The sequence below is a fragment of the Pogoniulus pusillus genome, chromosome 15, assembly GCF_015220805.1.
Source record: "Pogoniulus pusillus isolate bPogPus1 chromosome 15, bPogPus1.pri, whole genome shotgun sequence".
NCBI lineage: Eukaryota > Metazoa > Chordata > Aves > Piciformes > Lybiidae > Pogoniulus > Pogoniulus pusillus.
The window spans coordinates 4,216,111-4,235,426 of NC_087278.1; the positions used below are offsets into that span (position 1 = coordinate 4,216,111).

The 19,316-nt window shown below is 44.3% G+C and overlaps 1 protein-coding gene across 19 annotated transcripts in view; it reads right to left on the reverse strand.

The window, feature by feature from the left end:
• ANKS1B (ankyrin repeat and sterile alpha motif domain containing 1B) overlaps window positions 1–19,316 on the reverse strand; it is a 449,942-nt gene that overhangs the window by 195,609 nt on the left and 235,017 nt on the right. For all 19 annotated transcript variants that reach the window (XM_064154982.1, XM_064154981.1, XM_064154990.1 and 16 more), the window contains one exon: window positions 9,548–9,700. In XM_064154982.1, the coding sequence (XP_064011052.1) occupies window positions 9,548–9,700 (153 nt within the window). The remainder of the gene's footprint in view (window positions 1–9,547; window positions 9,701–19,316) is intronic.

Here is a 19,316-nt window from a genome sequence, read left to right on the forward strand (position 1 = left end):
AGCCTGCCTGGAGGCGCAGGAATCTGGAGGAGCTAGGAATAAATAGCTGTTCCTCATCATAACATAATAAATACCTGTTCCTCATCATAACAGCCACATTTGGTTTTGCAGGATATCAGACACTGTCAAACATTTTAGGCTACCTAGAAACTCTGGAACACAGGACCTCTGCTTTTGCCCCCAGCACATCAACATGCTTGTCTCTACAGAAGTGTAATTTGCATTTGAAGTGTTCTGGTTCAGCATTTCACTTGCTGGAGAATGGTTTCAGTTGGAAGAAACCTTTAAGATCATCGAGTCCAAGCTTCAATAATGCTTTATTTCAATTCTACATATTTGCACATAAATACACACATGTTTGTGTGCACAGCTGTTTAAAATGTAGTGATTTACACAAATTACCTTCAAGTACTTCCTTGATCAAGTACCCTAGTTGCATGCTCCTGGATGCTTGGAAAGAGTGAAGAATGAAAAAGCCATACAGAGGATTTTCTAAGCTCAACAGCCATAGAAGTTGTTTTTAATGCCAAAATACCTAACAACTTGAGATCCCAAAGCCTGCTGTTAATGCAAACTCATGGTGTGGAGAGCTCTTCTAATTATCAAAATTGTTAGAGCTATTTAGATAGCAACACAGGAAGAGCTAAGAGCATCTTTATTGGTGAGCAGTGTTTATGGGAGATCAGAAAGGATTGTGGCTCCAAGCAGTCTGTGCTGGTTTGAGGCTAATTGGAGTATTTTAAAGAGAGAAATTAGATCATTGGTTGTGAAAAGAAAATAATGATGATGTCTGTATCATTCATTGGTTTGCTGAGAGGGATGAAAAGTCAAAACATAAACAAACTTTCCTCACTTTCATAGAATCATAGAATCAACCAGGTTGGAAGAGACCTCCAAGTCATCCAGTTCAACCTAGCACCCAGCCCTAGACAATCCACTAGATCATGGCACTGAATGCCTCATCCAGGCTTTGCTTCAATACCTCCAGGGACGGTAACTCCACCACGTCCCTGGGCAGCCCATTCCAATGCCAATCACTCTCTCTGACAACAACTTCCTCCTCACATCCAGCCTAGGCCTCCCTTGGCACAACTTGAGACTGTATCCCCTTGTTCTATTGCTGGTTGCCTGGGAGAAGAGACCAACCCCACCTGGCTACAGCCTCCCTTCAGGGAGTTGTAGACAGCAATGTGGTCACCTCTGAGCCTCCTCTTCTCCAGGCTGCACACCCCCAGCATCTCCTCATTGGACTTGTGTTCCAGGCCTCTCACCAGCTTCCTGTGGTGCTAGCACTGATGTTTAAGTTTGTCCTTAAAATTTTCTTATTATCCAAGCACTGGAAAGTGACAGAATTGCTACCAATTTTTGAAGAGAGCTTCATGGAAGATTCATGGAAATGCTGAACTCTAAGTAAGCCTGTCCCAGGCAAATTAGTAGGACTCTTATGATGCCTAATAGTAGTGAACACATGGATAAATACAACCAGGAGGAGTGAATTTGACTGCATGTAAAGGCACCTTACACATACATATCTCAAAAGCCTATTGATGTTCTTTGAAACAGCCAAAAAGTCTGTAGAGAAGTTTTATCATCTGTTTGATCTGCTTGCTTGCCTGGATTCCTAAAGTCTTTTGATAAAGCCTCTTTCAAAAGGCCCTTAAAAAAAATCACAAAAAACCCAACAAAATAATGATGTCATTAAGGTGATAGAAGAGTTATACATGGCTAAAGAGCTGGTTAAAGCAGGAATCTGTAGGAGCAAATGTAGTTTCCAGGGTGGAAAATGTTTCCCAGTGAAGTCCTGAAGAGATCTGTGAAATTATTTCTGCTGATCAATATATTTACAAATTGCATAGAAAAGAGGAATGGAAGATAATAAAAGCTGATGGTGATAATAATTCATTTGAGGTAAAAAAGGGCAAGGAAGAACTGACCCAACTCCAGAAGTCCCTGAGATGAGAATTATTAATGACTAGGAGAATGCTATGCAGCTAATTCATAATATACTTGTCCTATCCACGTGGACTTCCCTGCTCCACTGTTTATGGCACAGCACACTGGGTTAGGTAGAGCCTCTGATCTGTTTCAGGATGGCCATTTTAATTTTCTCTCCTTTCTACAGCACAAACCCCATTGGGCTGCAATGAAATGATCATGTTGCAGCTTTAAAGGAACTGAAGAATCAGTTTCTCACACAGTACAGAACTAAATTAAACTGTGGAACTTGCTTGCAATGTTGTGGAGGATCCAAAGGATTTAGTTCTAAACTAATGGAAGGCAGTCCAGTGGTAGATACTTCCTCACTCTAGTATCTTTGATCCTGACCAGCAACCATTAGAATCTAATATAAACCAGGAATGTGATTTGTGAGAGAGTATAAAGAACAATTCCCCAGAAGCTGAAAATTTGGACAGTAAATGAGTTTAAGAAACCATTTAGTAAACATTAATTTTACAGAAGACAAAGACTGAATCATCCATGGGAAAGATGGATGTTAAAAAAAATAAAGTAGAAGCTCACAATAGAGGATGAACTAATTGAGCAGCAATGGAAACCAGGTCACTTACATGCAACCTTCCTCCCAGGAGTTCAGCTATCTGTGAATCAAGGCCTACTTTCAGTACAGCACAGCTGTGCAGCTCTTCTCAGCTTCCTTCTGAGAAAATTGCTAGGGTGGGAGAAAGAGCTGGAAGAGAGAGCACAGGCTGGAACCATGTGAGAGAAGAAACGTAGAGTTGTAGACATAAGACTGTGGAGACAGCAAAGTGGCACCTCAGGGAGTGAAGGGCAGCAGCACTCACAAGAAAAGGTACAAAATGCCAAGGAAGAAAAGAGAAGCCAGAAGACAGCACCTCAACAACATCACAGCCTGCTCCAGGGAGCAACAGAAGCCAGCCCTCCCCTCCTTGAGCGATGACTATTTGGCCATTAGACCGAATGACTCACTTGGTGGGGGTTGATCTAATGCCTAGTTCATTAGTCCTACAAGGTATTGTGTGTCTTAGCCGATAAATAACTTGCTTTGTTCTCTTAAGCTGTTTCTATCCTGCCTGAAGAATCTTCCTGGTAAAAGTTCCCTGAAGAGAGTGACTCCCCGAGGGGGAGGGTTACGTAAGTCATCCAGAATAACAGACACGAATAATGTGGTTAGTCATGGAGAGGAGCACTTAGACTTTAAAGCACAGGTGTACAATTTAGATGGGTTAGAGGATTTCAGAACATAAGGGTCTTCCCTCCCCCTACCCCCAATCAGACTATATGTATTCAGAAAAGTTCCTTGTAGCTAAAGCATTGAATAAATGATAGCTGGATCTGGGTATGGAATCTGACCTCGCTCATGAGCAAAGAAACCTGGGAGATAAACCCACAAGTGCTGAGAAAACTAAGACTGGCAGAAGGCATTCTGGATCCTTACTATCCCAAGATAAGGAAATTAGAACAGTGTTTCCCAGGAAGCATATTATCCAAGAAGGAGGAAGTTCCCCACCATGAGAGTGGTGAGAGCCTGGAATGAGCTGCCCAGGGAGGTGGTTGAGGCCTCGTCCCTGGAGGTGTTTAAGGCCAGGCTGGATGAGGCTCTGGCCAGCCTGATCTAGGGCAGAGCGTCCCTGCCCCCTGCCCATGGCAGGTGGGTTGGAACTAGGTGATCCTTGTGGTCCCTTCCAGCCCTGACTGATTCTAAGTGTCCCGGGTTAGGGTAGATCCCTCCCCTTGGTAGAATAAACTCACCTCAACATGGATTTTTTATTGGAAAGTCAGGGGAAAAGATGAAATTGCATTTCTTACAGTTTGACTATAACAATGTAAGGAGAAATAAACTACTGGAGAAAATAATAACCTCAATGAAGATGGGGAAGGGGTCAAGCGTCGGCAAAGCAGCAAAGCAGCAGCAGGGAAAGATAGCAATGGGCGCAGCTGAAGCTAGCAAGGGGAAGGTACAAGGTGTGCTTCTAGACATAAAGCTCTTGATGCTCCAGTGAAATATTAACTTATCCATTATTGCCATTATATGGCCTATCCCTGGAATGTTCACCTCTCCCCTATGTCTGAGCTAGAAATCTAGCTGAAACGGCCACAGAAAGTAACGAAGCAATGGGACCTGGGGAAAGTCACGATTGAAATGACAAAACCAAATAGTGCAACAAAACCTGCATTTCAAAGTCTGGCTTGTTGAAAACAGACTCAGAATGGGAGCCTGCAAGAAGACAAACAACTTCTAAAATGACTCTTTGATTCAAATGCTTTAAGTAGCTGGTGCTTGGCTTCACTTGACGAAAACCACGCACGCTCTATATGTGTACACTCGAAGTCTGAAAGGAATTGGCAGGTTAAGTTAGAGCAGACATTACCTTGCTGCAAAAGTTTCCAAGAAACTGCAGGAAGCTGCACATGAGACTCATTTCTTAGTGCCAGTGAGGTAGTTGGGGGAGCAGAGAAGCTGAGGGAAGATGGCCTTTTCCACCAGTGGCTTGGGCATTTGGCTTTCTTCTCACATTTTTTAAACGTGTTTACCTAGACAGTAGCTTCCAAGGATGGTAAAACAGTGCTGGAAACAATGAACGAGCTGTTCTTTTTAGGAAGATAAGAAGATTAAGGGCTTTGATCATTTCAGTATTCAAAGATTAAAGGCTTTGATCATTTCAGTATCCTACAGGAGTCAGGTGTAACTCACAAAGGTTAGCTTTAAACATAGATTCACAGAATCATTTAGCATCTAAGACTGCCATGACCACTCCAAATCTACCTCCCTAAGTGCCACATCTGTATGTTTTTAAAATATCTCCAGGGATGGTGACTCTACCATGTCCCTGAGAGGCTTGTTCCAGTGCTTGGTAACCCTTTCAGTGAAGAAACATTTCCTAATATCCAACCTGGCACAACTTGAGGCTGTTTTCTCTTATCACTGGCTACCTGGCAAAAGAGACTGACAAGTCCCCTCGCTGTAACCTCTGCAACCTACAACCCATTGCTATCACAGGCAGTTTGAGAGAGATAAGATTTCTGCTCAGCTTCCTTTTCTCCAGGCTAAACAATTCCAGTTCCCTCACCAGCTCTTCATAAAACTTGTGCTTGAGACTTCTCATCAGCTTCACTGCTCTTTGGATACACTCCAGCACCTCAGTGTCTTTCTTGTATTGAGGAGCTCAAACCCAAATGCAGTATTCAAGGTTTGGCCCCATCAGTACAGGGGTATGATCACATCCATAGTCCTCCTGGCCACACTGCTGCTGATACAAGCCAGGATATTGTTGGCTGTCTTGGTCACCTGGGCACATATTCAGCTGGTAGTCAATAAGTATGTCCAGATCCTTTCCTACTGGGTACACTTTAGCTAGTCTTCTCCAAGCCTGTAGCAGTGCATAGGACTGCATGCAGTGGCAACCCAGCACTTGGCCTTGCTGAACGTCATGCTATTGGTCTTGGCACATTGATCTACCCTGCCCAGATCCCTCTGCAGAGCCTCTCTACCCTTAAGCAGATCAACACTTACACCAAAGCTAATCTTAGAATCTCTGTGTGGAGTAAGGATAGATAAACCTCCCCAGGGAACAATCCAGATAACTAATAGTTTAACCACCCCCAACCATCCTCTGGACAATTCTTTCCTCTGAGATCATTTCTAGTTTATAGAGGGAATGTAGAGAGGTTAGCTTCATTCAGCTAAGACTTTCAGAATATGCTTTCTCCTTTCTGTCTTTCAAAAAATGAACTGTTTTCAATCACTTCATTGAATACATTTGTACTGTGAAGGGGAAGAAAAGTGTCTTGGTCAGAGCTGTATGTTAAGTAAAACGTTACACCAGTATGCTGAGATGCATTATGATAAAGTATAAGACTGCAGAGACAGCAAAGTGGCACCTCAGGGAGTGAAGGGTAGCAGCACTCGCAAGAAAAGGTACAAAATGCCAAGGAAGAAAAGGGAAACCAGAAGGCAGCACCTCAACAACTAGTTCAGGTCTTGGAAAACAAAACCAAAACTTGATGAACTTCATGCACAGACATGTTGAGGATCACAAAAATAAAGTGTACAAAGAAGAGTTTTCAGATGTAAAGAAGGCTCTGTGGAAAATGAAATGCCAATGCCCCCTTCTTTCCTTTCTCCTTTCAGCTATACCAATTTACCTAACAGAAGCTATCTCTAGCTTCAAAACTGTGTCCACTCCTCCAGAAGCCATGGATGATTTCCCGACACCTTCCTGGTTAAAAGCACCAAATATGAACTAACAGTTCATAGTTGGTGCTTTTATGCCAAATTCACTGCCTGCAACTGCTTAAGCTGATAGCTAAAGTGAAAGAAAATATCATATGCTTAGCCCTTGGTATGTATTCCTTTCATATTTGCTGTAAGTGCATACGAAACTCGCTCTCTCTACAATTTAAACACCAAGAGCCACTAAACCAAGGGTACTTTGAATTCTTTTCTGGATGCTGAGGCTGTTTTTTCTCTTATTTTTCAGGTGCCTGGATTCTGACCTGTTCAAGTCAGCAGTCCTGTTCCAGAGCTGGTGGCTTTGACCTTTCTACGTTCCTTTATGAAAAACTTTCTGTAACAAGCTCCTGTTTACCATTGTCTGAATGAGAAGTGAGACCTTTGAAATTGATTTCAGACAGCAGGCCTGCTGGCCAGAGATAAGTATCTCGTTCTGCCAGACTGCACAATGCTTCAAACCAATTTCTGGTCTATTTCTAAAAGATTCCCCTCAATTGAAACAGAAAAATAACAGTAAATAATTTTCTAAGCTAGAGATTTTCTCAGTGAGCATTATACCATTACAGATAGCTCCTACTGATTGGTGGTAATCAAATATATACTGCCCAGACAAGAATAGAAATTCTGAGGTGTAGAACTGTTTTATTTACTATGCTCTTGAACAACAGAATCCAATATTATATCTGGTGGGAGAAATAATTATCTCTGTAGGTATCTATAGCCACACAAAGACTTAAACATTTTAACAGCTTCTTGCTAGCCCTGTCAAATTGGGAGCTTTATCCCAAGGAGTCCAGCCCTTCGAAAAGAAAATGAAAGAAAAGCTTTGAAAGTGGAGGGATATACACTGGGTTGGTTGATGAGCATTTTACAGAAGCATATTCTTCAGGGCAGGTACTTCCCTGCTCATCATTTTAAGCAAGCTTGGAATTAAACCGCAAGCCTTTAATGAAGTTTTAATGATCCACATGGGGGAGCTAAAGGGTAATTTGTTCCCCAATCGATTATGGCTAAAGGTTTGAGATGCAAACGAAGTTGCAGAAGGCAACGTGAAGAGAATTTTCCACTTATTTCCTTCCTTCCTTCCTTCCTTCCTTCCTTCCTTCCTTCCTTCCTTCCTTCCTTCCTTCCTTCCTTCCTTCCTTCCTTCCTTCCTTCCTTCCTTCCTTCCTTCCTTCCTTCCTTCCTTCCTTCCTTCCTTCCTTCCTTCCTTCCTTCCTTCCTTCCTTCCTTCCTTCCTTCCTTCCTTCCTTCCTTCCTTCCTTCCTTCCTTCCTTCCTTCCTTCCTTCCTTCCTTCCTTCCTTCCTTCCTTCCTTCCTTCCTTCCTTCCTTCCTTCCTCTCTTTCTTCTTCAACCCAGTGTTGGCTGTTAATCCCTGTTAGCTTCTAGAGCAAAGGGTCCCCAGTTCTGATTAAAATCCCAGCCACTTACAGAAGAAAGAATCACAGTTATAAACAGCCTCTGCAGTAGACACTTATAAGAGCATAATTCATATGCTGACTTCGATTATATAGAATCATAGAATCAACCAGGTTGGAAGAGACCTCCAAGATCATCCAGGCCAGCCTAGCACCCAGCCCTAGCCAATCAACCAGACCATGGCACTAAGTGTCTCAGCCAGGCTTGGATTCAACACCTCCAGGGACAGTGATTCCATCAAATGCCAGTCACTCTCTCTGCCAACAACTTCCTCCTAGCATCCAGTCTAGACCTCCCCCAGCACAACTTGAGACTGTGTCCCCTTCTTCTGTTGCTGCTTGCCTGGCAGAAGAGACCAACCCCACCTGACTACAGCCTCCCTTCAGGTAGTTGTAGACAGCAACGAGATCACTCCTGAGCCTTCTCTTCTGCAGGCTGCACACCCCCAGCTCCCTCAGCCTCTCCTCATAGGGTTTGCGTTCCAGGCCCCTCACCAGCTTTGTCGTCCTACTCTGGACACCTTCCAGTATCTCAACATCTCTCCTGAAAGGAGGATCCCAGAACTGGACACAGGACTCAAGGTGTGGCCTGACCACTGCTGAGTACAGAGGCAGAATAACCTCCCTTGTCTTACTGGCCACACTGCTCCTGATCCAGGTCAGGTTGCCACTGGCTCTCTTGGCCACCGGGGCACACTGCTGGCTCATGTTCAGCTACTATCTACCAGTATCCTGACTTCAGTTATGCCTACAACTCACAACAGATGTAACAAACACCACATGTAAGGCAGAGTTTGGTCTATGCTACATTCTTGTACTAGTTAAGATTAACTGTAACGTGACAATAAGAAATGAATGCCTAAAAGAACTTCCAACATGGATTAGTTTCCTCTTTCAGTTCCTTTTTCCTTAATGTAGTTGCTTTAGATGCTACACCTGCTTGTGCATCATGCACCAGTCCCTGTGTTGGAACATGGTTTCAGGCCATCATTATATTCCACGTTTCTGAAGTGTGGGACACACTGGCAACCATTTCCTAGTAAAGATCTGTGACAGCTGCTTTATCTTATGCTTTATTCTGGCAAGTGGTTAGCCCTTTGACTATTCTGTTAGTAGTCACTAATTAGAGGCAGAGGTGCAGTATGTCCTATAATGGAAGGAAGAGCACAACCTTTTGTTGTGAGGAGTCAATAAAATATGATACTAGGCTTTTCACCATGTAGGGACTGCCCTAAAGTTCAAATAAACTAACACCACAGTTGATTTCAAAAGCTACAGCAGATCCAAAGCTATAATCATCTCTCTTTTAAAAAAGGAAACAACTCAGCTTCAGGCAGATAACTTGCATGAAAATTCCTCTGGCAAAGTTGAGTTGTCAGTGTCTTCGCTGTAGCAGTACAAACTCCATCTTACTGCAAATTACTCTGCAGTGCAGTCCACGTTAGTTTATGGCTGCCCATATGTGGGCATCTCATCTGACTCATATAAATAAAGCTTCAAGCAAAACTGGTAATATTTTGTTCCTTTAGCACAACTTATTAACTACATTTGAGGTTTCCTTGATGTTTAATTTAGCCAAAGCATATGCAAAAGTCTCTTTACAAGCAGGACTGTTGCTAGGCATTTTAAAAGCCAAGATTTATGCTCTTGTAGCTATAAACCACCAAAATATATTTTCAAATGTCATTCAGCATCCAGAAGGCAGACACAATCAGGCTGATTGAATACCATGCTAAAGACAATGGTGAAGCAAATAGAAGCAAAACGTAGAGGACAGGCAGAGAAGTTGTAAACATTAGCAGCACTCAATGACAGGTATTTGTAGTGCCATTCGCTTTTGTGCTCTCCCTTTGGTATGTCAGGACAAGTGCTAAAGTGTATTTAAGAGGAACTGCTGCTATGGATTGGTTAACTTACGTTAATTAACTCAATCTCCCAGATTTTTTTCACAAGGTCCATCGATGTATAGCCATTAATTAGAAAGGATTTGGTATAGTCACCCAGTTCAATGGAATCCAGCCATTCTGCTACAGAGGTGGGGTTGTAGCCATCGTGACCGATCTGCTTCATCTGAAAAAGGGAGGAAAAGAAAGAATTACTGAGGAAATTCATTAAGCATCTAACAGAACAGCAGTTACTTGTGATCTTTGCTTTGGGGCAGAGTTATCTTACTCTCTGCTCATGGCTTTTTAAATGATTAGAACAACACACGCACAAAATCACAGGCAAAAGCACTAACGAAAAGCAATCTTCAATGGAGCTTTTCCCTGTGGCCACTTGCCTTTTAAACCAGATTATGCTGTGACTGTAGCTGGAGTTGAGTTCTCACTAGACATCAGAGAATCCCCAAGTAAGATATTACAATTTTAAGGCCATGCCTCATTTTTCCAGAGAAAATTCCGTCTAGGACAAACAGTTTTAGGGATTAGATAAGCAACCATGCAAGACAAGTAGATCTAATTCCATTGGCCTGCTGAATATAAATTGATCATGGAATCATAGAATCAACCAGGTTGGAAGAGACCTCCAAGATCAGCCAGGCCAACCTAGCACCCAGCCCTAACCGATCAACCAGACCATGGCACTAAGTGCCTCATCCAGGCATGGATTCAACACCTCCAGGGGTGGCAACTCCACCACCTCCCTGGGCAGCCCATTCCAATGCCAATCACTCTCTCTGACAACAACTTCCTCCTAACATCCAGCGTAGGCACAACTTGAGACTGTGTCCCCTTGTTCTGTTGCTGCTTGCCTGGCAGAAGAGACCAACCCCACCTGGCTACAGCCTCCCTTCAGTTAGTTGTAGACAGCAATGAGCTCTGCCCTGAGCCTCCACTTCTGCAGGCTGCACACCCCCAGCTCCCTCAGCCTCTCCTCACAGGGCTGTGCTCCAGGCTTCTCATCAGCTTTGTTGCCCTTCTCTGGACACATTCCAGCATCTCAACATCTCTCTTGAATTGAGTGGCCCAGAATACATTATATGTAGCAGCACAAACTTGTTTTCATGCTCTCTAGCTGCCTCTTGATTGGCTTCTGGCTGCTTTCTCTCTGCTCCTGACCTTGCGTACAGGCTTACTGCTTTCTGTTATGGCTTTGTGAGGTACAGAGGGGAGGCAGAGAGAGTGTGCTGGCTGCAAATAGCCTTTCTGGAACTCTTTGAGGTACAGGGGGTGGTATTGTGCTGTTGTTGAACTATCAATGTATGCAAATTTACCTTCCAGGTTTAATGCCTTTTATACTTTTAGATTTAGTCCACTTTTGTGAATACAACTTCATTTAACTTCCTAAAATCTGAGTAAGGGGGCTAAATTTACTCTGGAGGGTAAATTTCCAATTCCTTGGGTGGCAAATCCAAACCACAACATGAGAGAAGGCATGAGGTGAGAGGCCTTGAGCACAGCCCTACGAGGAGAGGCTGAGGGAGCTGGGGTTCTTTAGCCTGGAGAAGAGAAGGCTCAGGGGAGACCTTATTGCTGTCTACAACTACCTGAAGGGAGGCTGTAGCCAGATGGGGTTGGTCTCTTCTCCCAGGTAACCAGCAACAGAACAAGGGGACACAGTCTCAAGTTGTGCCAGGGGAGGTCTAGGCTGGATGTTAGGAAGAAGTTGTTGTCAGAGAGAGTGATTGGCATTGGAATGGGCTGCCCAGGGAGGTGGTGGAGTCACCATCCCTGGAGGTGTTGAAGCATAGCCTGGATGAGGCACTTGGTGCCATGGTCTAGCCTTGAGCTCTGTGGTAAAGGGTTGGACTTGATGATCTATGATGTCTCTTCCAACCTTGGTGATACTGTGATACTGTAAAAGGGTGAAAGACACATTGTTAATATCCTGACTGCACAACAATGTCAGATTTGCACCTAAGATTTCATAGAAGAGGAAGGAATTAAACAGAGGAATGGATCTTTTGGTATTACACAGCAAATAAAACACATTGCCTTGCTTAAGCTGTACCTAATTTATCTCTCCTATGAGGTTATCTGATATCTTCTAAGGATTGCAGCTGCACTAAATTTTTCTGCCCCCAGGGGAGGTTTAAAAAAGTCTCTTTTATCTACCTGGTCACATTTTTTTTTTCATGGAACTCCTGGGAATTTAGCATATTTCAGGCTGCACTCTGTGCAAGCTGCTTGAGATTGGACAATTGAACCAAATATTATCAGAATGGAATTGACAGGATGAAGTACCCAGAAGCACACCACTTGCTTTTATACAGCAGCACAGGCAGAGAAAGTATAACCACATAAACCTTATTTTCCTAAGAGAAACATAACAGGAATCTGATTTTTGATGAATTTTGTCAAGAGCTGCATTTTTCTCTTTCAAAATTGCCTCTCAGTGGTACAAATGAAGATTTTCAAGCTAGCCATTAAAGATAAAAATGTATAAAGCCTCTACCTGTGCAACCTGTTACACCATGCTGGGTTTATGCATTTTAAAGTTAATTTGCTGAAGAAGAATGAAGTAGGAAAAAAATATACAATAGCCTCAATTTTCAACAGTATTATACACATATCATTCTACACAAGTGCAACTATTGATGTTTGTCTTTACATAGCAGTTGTATTTCCACAGCCTGGAAATAATTTGCCCCTTAAACAAGTGTTTGCAGAAGCCTTTGGATAAAACATTATTTTCCTCATACTTGTTGTTCATGGAAGATGCAGAGACTGCATCCTGCACACTTCACATTTGATTTGCTTCTGCATACATGAATTTTACTTCTCAGCTGTAGACAGAATAACTTAGAATCATAGAATCAGCCTGGTTGGAAGAGACCTCCAAGATCATCCAGGCCAACCTAGCACCCAGCCCTAACCGATCAACCAGACCATGGCACTAAGTGCCTCATCCAGGCTTTGCTTCAACACCTCAAGGAACGGTGACTCCACCACCTCCCTGGGCAGCCCATTCCAATGCCAATCACTTTCTCTGCCAACAACTTCCTCCTAACATCCAGCCTAGACCTTCTCCAGCACAACTTGAGACTCTGTCCCCTTGTTCTGTTGCTGGTTGCCTGGGAGAAGAGACCAACCCCACCTGGCTACAATCTCCCTTCAGGTAGTTGTAGACAGCAATGAGCTCTGCCCTGAGCCTCCTCTTCTGCAGGCTGCACACCCCCAGCTCCCTCAGCCTCTCCTCACAGGGCTGTGCTCCAGGCCCCTCACCAGCTTTGTTGCCCTTCTCTGGACACGTTCCAGTACCTCAACATCTCTCCTGAATTGGTAAACTCCTAAGAAGCTTTAGAAATGTTATGTTTTGCATAGGATGTTCCGACTGTGCAAGGGTGATACCATGCATGACGAAAGTCTGTCTCTCCTTTCTGCCTGCTTATGTACATTCCTGCTTTCTGAGAAACAAGGGAAGTGTGACGGAAACATAATGCTTTGAGCTTAAGTTTGAAGTGAGTGACAAAGCAATTTAGAAAGGACAGAATGCTGATCTTAATATCTTGCCCTCAACCAATTTCTTTCTCACGGTTTGCTTGAAATACAAATTGAAGTCAAAGCACAGAAAAGAACAATAAAATTAGTCTGCCTTTGAAAGGCACAGTAGTGTCTGTCTGTCTGTCTGTTCAAATGCAGAAAGCCAGCATGCTATGAACCTGATCTTGGTCTCCTGCAGTATCACAGGAGTGATACAGACAGGCTGCACTGTGGCTATGACAGTTTCATAGAATCATAGAATCAGTCAGGGTTGGAAGGGACCACAAGGATCAGCCAGTTCCAACCCCTCTGACATGCCCAGGGACACTCTACCCTAGAGCAGGCTGCACACAGCCTCATCCAGCCTGGCCTTAAACATCTCCAGGCATGGGGTCTCAACCACCTCCCTGGGCAACCCATTCCAGGCTCTCACCACTCTCATGCTGAACAATTTCCCCCCAGTCCTGTCACTCCCTGAGAGCCTTCCCCAGCTTTTTTGTAGCCCCTTTCAGACACTGAAAGGCCACAAGAAGGTCACCTGGGAGCCCCCTCTTCTCCAGACTGAAGAGACCCAACTCTTTCAGTCTGTATTCACAGCAGAACTGCTCCAGCCCTATGATCAACCCAGTGGCTTTTCTCTGGACACACTCCAGTTTACTCTTTGGTCTCTTGCTGCAAATGTTGGGTATAAAATACAAACGGAATTATTTCAATGACGTAAAAAAATCATTATCTGCTATCAGAAAAGGGAGACAAGAGAAATCATACAATTAACAACGAGAATCACAGCCCTCCAGATGGCTTTTGTACAAAGGAGTCACATCAGAAAGTAAAGAGTTCAGTTCTGTTGTTGAAGTTGACATTTTGGAATCGAGTTTCTCCCTGATTTAGAATGAAATTCTTAGCTGTCAAAAGCAGGGCAACTTCTTCTTTCACTGTCATTCAGGCTTACTTCAAATCTTAGACTGACAGTAGCCTGTCCAGCAGACTGCAAAAACCCTGGGAGCTAGGACTAAATTTCAAGAGCTGATTTGAAATGAGGTATGCTTAACCTACTGATGCTTGAAAAGAAAGAACCAGATAAACTGAAGAAGAAAAAATCTCATATATAGAAAGGATGAAGAAGGTATACAGAGCCCAGAGAGAACGTATGACTTTTGAAAGTGAGCTGTTTTTACCCTCTTCCTCTAACAAAGAAAAGCAAAGCAGCTTTGAAACACAGTTCCAACATATCCAGATGGGGTATGTTATGCAAAGTCTTTCTTTATTTCATTAATATTTGATCTTTAAGTTTAATAAATCCTGGTTTCAATATTATTTTCTTTGTTTGACCTGCTGGCCCATAATTCTGGTAAAACATCAGCCTCAATGAAAAGCAAAGAGAGCATGGTAAGTTTCTGAGTTCTCAATTCCCACTGGAGATTTCCATAAAAAAGGGTTCTTAAAATAGATATCACTCTACTAGGCTGCCATGCAAAGGGCTGAAGGCAAGCAAACACAGGTGAACGACTCAACAAGCAAGAGATCAAGAAGAACTGAACTGTACATGACAATTTCACTCTCTATTTGCTTCAGAGTTGCTGTCAATAGAGGAAATGATCACTGGGGTGCTCAGTAGTCTACATGAAAAGACACTGGACTGTCACTGAACAGCATCAGGCTCTGAAAGCATTTTCCTGCTCTCTACCCCAGGGATCTGGCTGCCTGTGTTCAAGGCCACGTTAAGGACAGTGCAGCAGTGTAGCCCTGGATCAGACTCACACGAGGAAGAGCAGTGAGAAGCCTGCTCAAGGCCACTCCACTTTCTGCAGGAGCTGCATGCGAGGTCAGGTGCATGGTCCTTGGTATCCACCTGAGCTATGCTGTAGGCACATCTGCTCCTGGCCATGTATCTTGCTGATCCTCGCCCACTGCCTGGCATTTTTTAACCTTGCCCCATCCTTGTTCCCACAGATTCGTCCCAGGACATGGCTGTTCATATCACTTTCACCAGCCTGTTGGGGAGGGGAAATTAATTGATGTGAGAAGATATTTTCCCAAATGAATGTTGTTTATGAATTCTGCTGTTCAGAGCTCTCCCCACCCCTGACCACTCATTTCATCTTCTGTTCTTACACGGTGATGGGAACATTCTATGGCTAATATCTACAGCTAATGTATCCAGCAAAACACACAAACATTCACTGAGCTGGAAGAGACAATTCCTGAGGTCAGTGCTGCTTGTGGCCAATGTGCTGCTTGCCCAGTAGCTGGGCCCAGGCTCTTTCTGCTCTGTGGCAGCAGGCAGTAGGGAATTACAAAGAGGCATTGAAGCATTTACTCACACATTATTATTACCCTCACAGGGGCTAGCCACAGTCCAGACAGTGCCCAAATGCTGTCAGGGGTCTCTGTCTTGTTGGGCATTGAGGTTTGGATCTCCCCAGCTCCTGGGGACAGGACGCAGCCAATCTCTGCCCTTGTCTCCTGGCTTCTTCTGGGTGATCTGTGTATGTGCCCAGGAGGTCTAGGCAGGACCTGCAGGTGCAGAGGCAGATGTGTGCAGGCTCAGCACCATGTCACGCTGGCCACGCAGGCTGAACGTGTGCAGGCATCCAGGGTCTGCTCCTGGTAACTGGCAGCAGTGGAGTTTAGCAGGCAGCAACAAGGCAGTGTGCAATGGCAGCAGGGCTGGGCACAGCAGAGAGAGCAGGCACAGAGCAGGGCAGCAGAGCAGGGAAGCAGAAGCAGGTTGTTCACCTGCACATCTCCTTTTATCAGTGTGGGCCGAGACGAATTGCCCTTTGGGCAGAGAATGGCCAATCAGGATGGCAGTGAGCCAAACCCTACCCTGTTAGGCAAAGCCACAGGCTCACTCTTCCCTAACTTGGGAGAAGCACAGGCCCTGTCCCAGGCAGGCACAAGCTGAGTGTGTGCACCTTACACCACAGGGCCCTGGGCAGGCCAGACTCAGTGGCTGCAGGTCCTTTTGTGTCCATTTCCACACCTGCCTCTCTGGTGGAGCAGAAAAGCATGCCTGGGCAAGGCAGGACATGGACAAGCCTGTTTTGGGCCTATCAGGCCTACAACAACACATCCCTGCCACAGTTGTCTTGTGCCAGTAGCCCTGCTTGCTCCACTGCTCCCCCTTAGCTCCCAGCCCACCTGCCCTGGAGGGACAGTCCTCTCCTGCTGCTCCTGTCACAGATAGCCAATCTCAGAACTAGAATCCTTGCCAGCAGTTTCAGCACAAACTGAGCAGCACTTTGTTTTGTCATGAACCCAGAACCCCTCTCTCATCTAAACCAGATTTTTTAAAATGCATCTGACCTATAAAATTAAAAAGCTTTAAGTATCCATCCCCTGGTACAGAAAGTTTTGTTCTGCCTGTTAATAACATCAAGTAGCTTATTAGCTGTCTTTCAGAGCCAGCTGCATGTTTTCCTTTCCAATAGTTCTTGACAGAGAGATTGGTTATCTAGATGTGACAGCATCATTAATGCTTTTCATACTAAATGTTACAGAGCTTTTAAATTAGACAAACCACTTGGAAATCTCCATCTGGAAGTGTGGCCTCCTTACTTTATTAAAGCTCCATTTAGCTCCATCACCCTCCTAAGGAGCAGGTCATGGCTCTTGGTATGAAAGATGGGGATATGCTGGAACACGTCCAGAGAAGGGCTGGAGCACCTCTGCTGTGGGGACAGGCTGAGGGAGTTTGGGCTGTTCAGTCTGGAGAAGAGAAGGTTCCAAGGATACCATATTGTGGCCTTCCAGTACCTGAAGGGGGCCTACAAGAAAGCTGGGGAAGGACATTTTAGGATGTCAGGTAGTGATAGGACTGAGGGGAATGAAGCAAAACTAGAAGTGGGTGGACTCAGATTGGATGTTAGGAAGAAGTTTTTCACCACAGGGTGGTGAGACATTGGAACAGGTTGCCCAGAGAGATGATAGAATCATAGAAACACAGAATCATAGAATCAACCAGGTTGGAAGAGACCTCCAAGATTATCCAGTCCAACCTAGCACCCAGCCCTAGCCAGTCAACCAGACCATGGCATTGAGTGCCTCATCCAGGCTTTGCTTGAACACCTCCAGCCACAACCACTCCACCACCTCCCTGGGCAGCCCATTCCAACACCAATCACTCTCTCTGTCCAAGAAGGTTTTTAAGGCCAGGCTGGATGAGGCTCTGAGCAACCTGACCTAGTGTGTGGTGTCTCTGACCATGTCTGGGGAGGCCTGGAAGCAGATGATCTTTGAGGTCATTTCCAGCCCTGACAAGTCTATGAGTCTATAATTTTTTTACCTACGCAGCACCTTGATTTTAGAGTCCTTTCACAATCATTCACCTGTAGGCTTTCTTGATGATGCTATTTACTGATTTTTTCCTTTTTAAGGAAAAAACACTCCTAACTACTAGTAGTGGCCATGGTAGGGTTAGTACTTGTCCAGCCACAGTGATCCTGTGATTCTGCTGACTGTATTTCCATGTATAATACGTCAATAATTTCACACCAGCTACAACACATGTATGAGTGGTGTCAAACACCTGATCAACTATGTGGATAATGTTTGACTTAAAGCATTCTGAAGTCTCTAAGCTTCAAGCCATGGCAGCCTTTCAACTGTTTGCTGCTCATAAAGAGGGGGAGCATTGTTCTTCCATGGACACTGCTACGAGTTCATTCAGTTGTTATCTGCAAAGAACAATACAGGGTTAAGGACAGGAGACTTAGACTGGATATTAGAAAGACATCTTTGCAGTGAGGGTGGTGAGACACTGGCACAGGTTACCCAGGGAGGTTGTGGCTGCTCCCTCCCTGGAGGTGTTCAAGACCAGGTTGGATGAGGCCCTGAGCTACCTGGGCTAGTGGAAGATGTCCCTGACAAAGAGAGGGGGTTTGAAACAAGAAGATTTTTAAGGCTTCTTCCAATCCAAAATACACTGTGCATCTATGAATCCCAGTGTTCACTGGTCCTCTGTGGATGGTTTTAGTATGCTGACTATGGACAAGGCTAGGAACAAAGCCCATAGAGAAAAAGAAATGGTTAAGAAAATATGAATTGTGAAGGAAGACACAAATCATAGGAGATTTCTCTCCTAGATCCTATTGATTTATTACTAGCATCACTTCTTCAGAAGAAAGTACAATCCAGAAAGAGCTGTTTCTCATAATAAAATAGTAACACCATAGAGCATCCTAACGTGCTGAGAAATCCTTCTCAAGGGACTGTCTGTACATCAGTGTTTTACAGGTACATCATTGCTATACCTATATAGTATGTTTTCCATTAGGACAGAAGCTACTTCAGTTCTTGTCTCTCAAAGGTAGCCAAATAACCACAAACAGAACTCCAAAGTAATCACAGGCATCAGAATCACCAAGGTGAATTCAGTAACGTGGACTGTTAGCAGTTTTCTCTGATCTTCTCAAGACAGAGGGGGAACTAATGCTGTTTTCTCTGTCTGGTGGAACTCAACACTCTGTGTATTAAACCCAAGCTCTTCATCTGCTGCATAAGGAGAAAGGGATGAGTTGTCTCTCACAGCTTTTTAAAGGATAGCTATGATTACAGTGAAGTGAAGCTTGTGTTGGTCTGCAAGAAAGCTCTTTTTAGCAAGCGCACAATGCTTCCTTTTAATCTGCTGACCTATCTGGGAGATTTAAGCGGAGCTTTTGGGAACTTGTATGAAACTCTCAACTACCAGGCGTAATTCTGCCTGGCTGTGACGGGGTGGGGTTATCACTTCTTTTTCCCCCTCTCTTTGTGAGTTATGTACTTGACAAATACAATTGTTTGGACTCAGGTTGTTGGAAGATGAAATTACTCCTCTTCTGGAGCAGCGAAAGAAAAGGCTCAGGAGAAGGACACATGCAAAGATGTGGGCTTAGCTGGCACAAAGGCAGCATGTGGAGCTGATGCCCACAGTGCCTGTGCAGAAAACTGGGTCTGAAAGCAAGGGCACAGAGACAGGACCTGAGAAGACTTTGCATTTGCTGCTGTTACGAAAGACAGTCAAAAGAGGGACCAGCCTGAAAATCCACAGCGGTGAGGAAGAGCTGCGTATAAACTTTTTGGTTCTCTGTTCTGTCTACCTTGTCACATACTTGGAAAGTTAACTAGTCAAGCTTGTGTTCTATTACTGTTTCTGTTAAGAAAAGTCCTCCATCTTCCTGTGGAGCTTATACTAAAAAGACAGTATAGATATGCTCACTTCACAGCACTGCTTGAGTCAGGATCCTGCCCCAAAAGTGAATCCAGAATGATCCTGCCCCAAG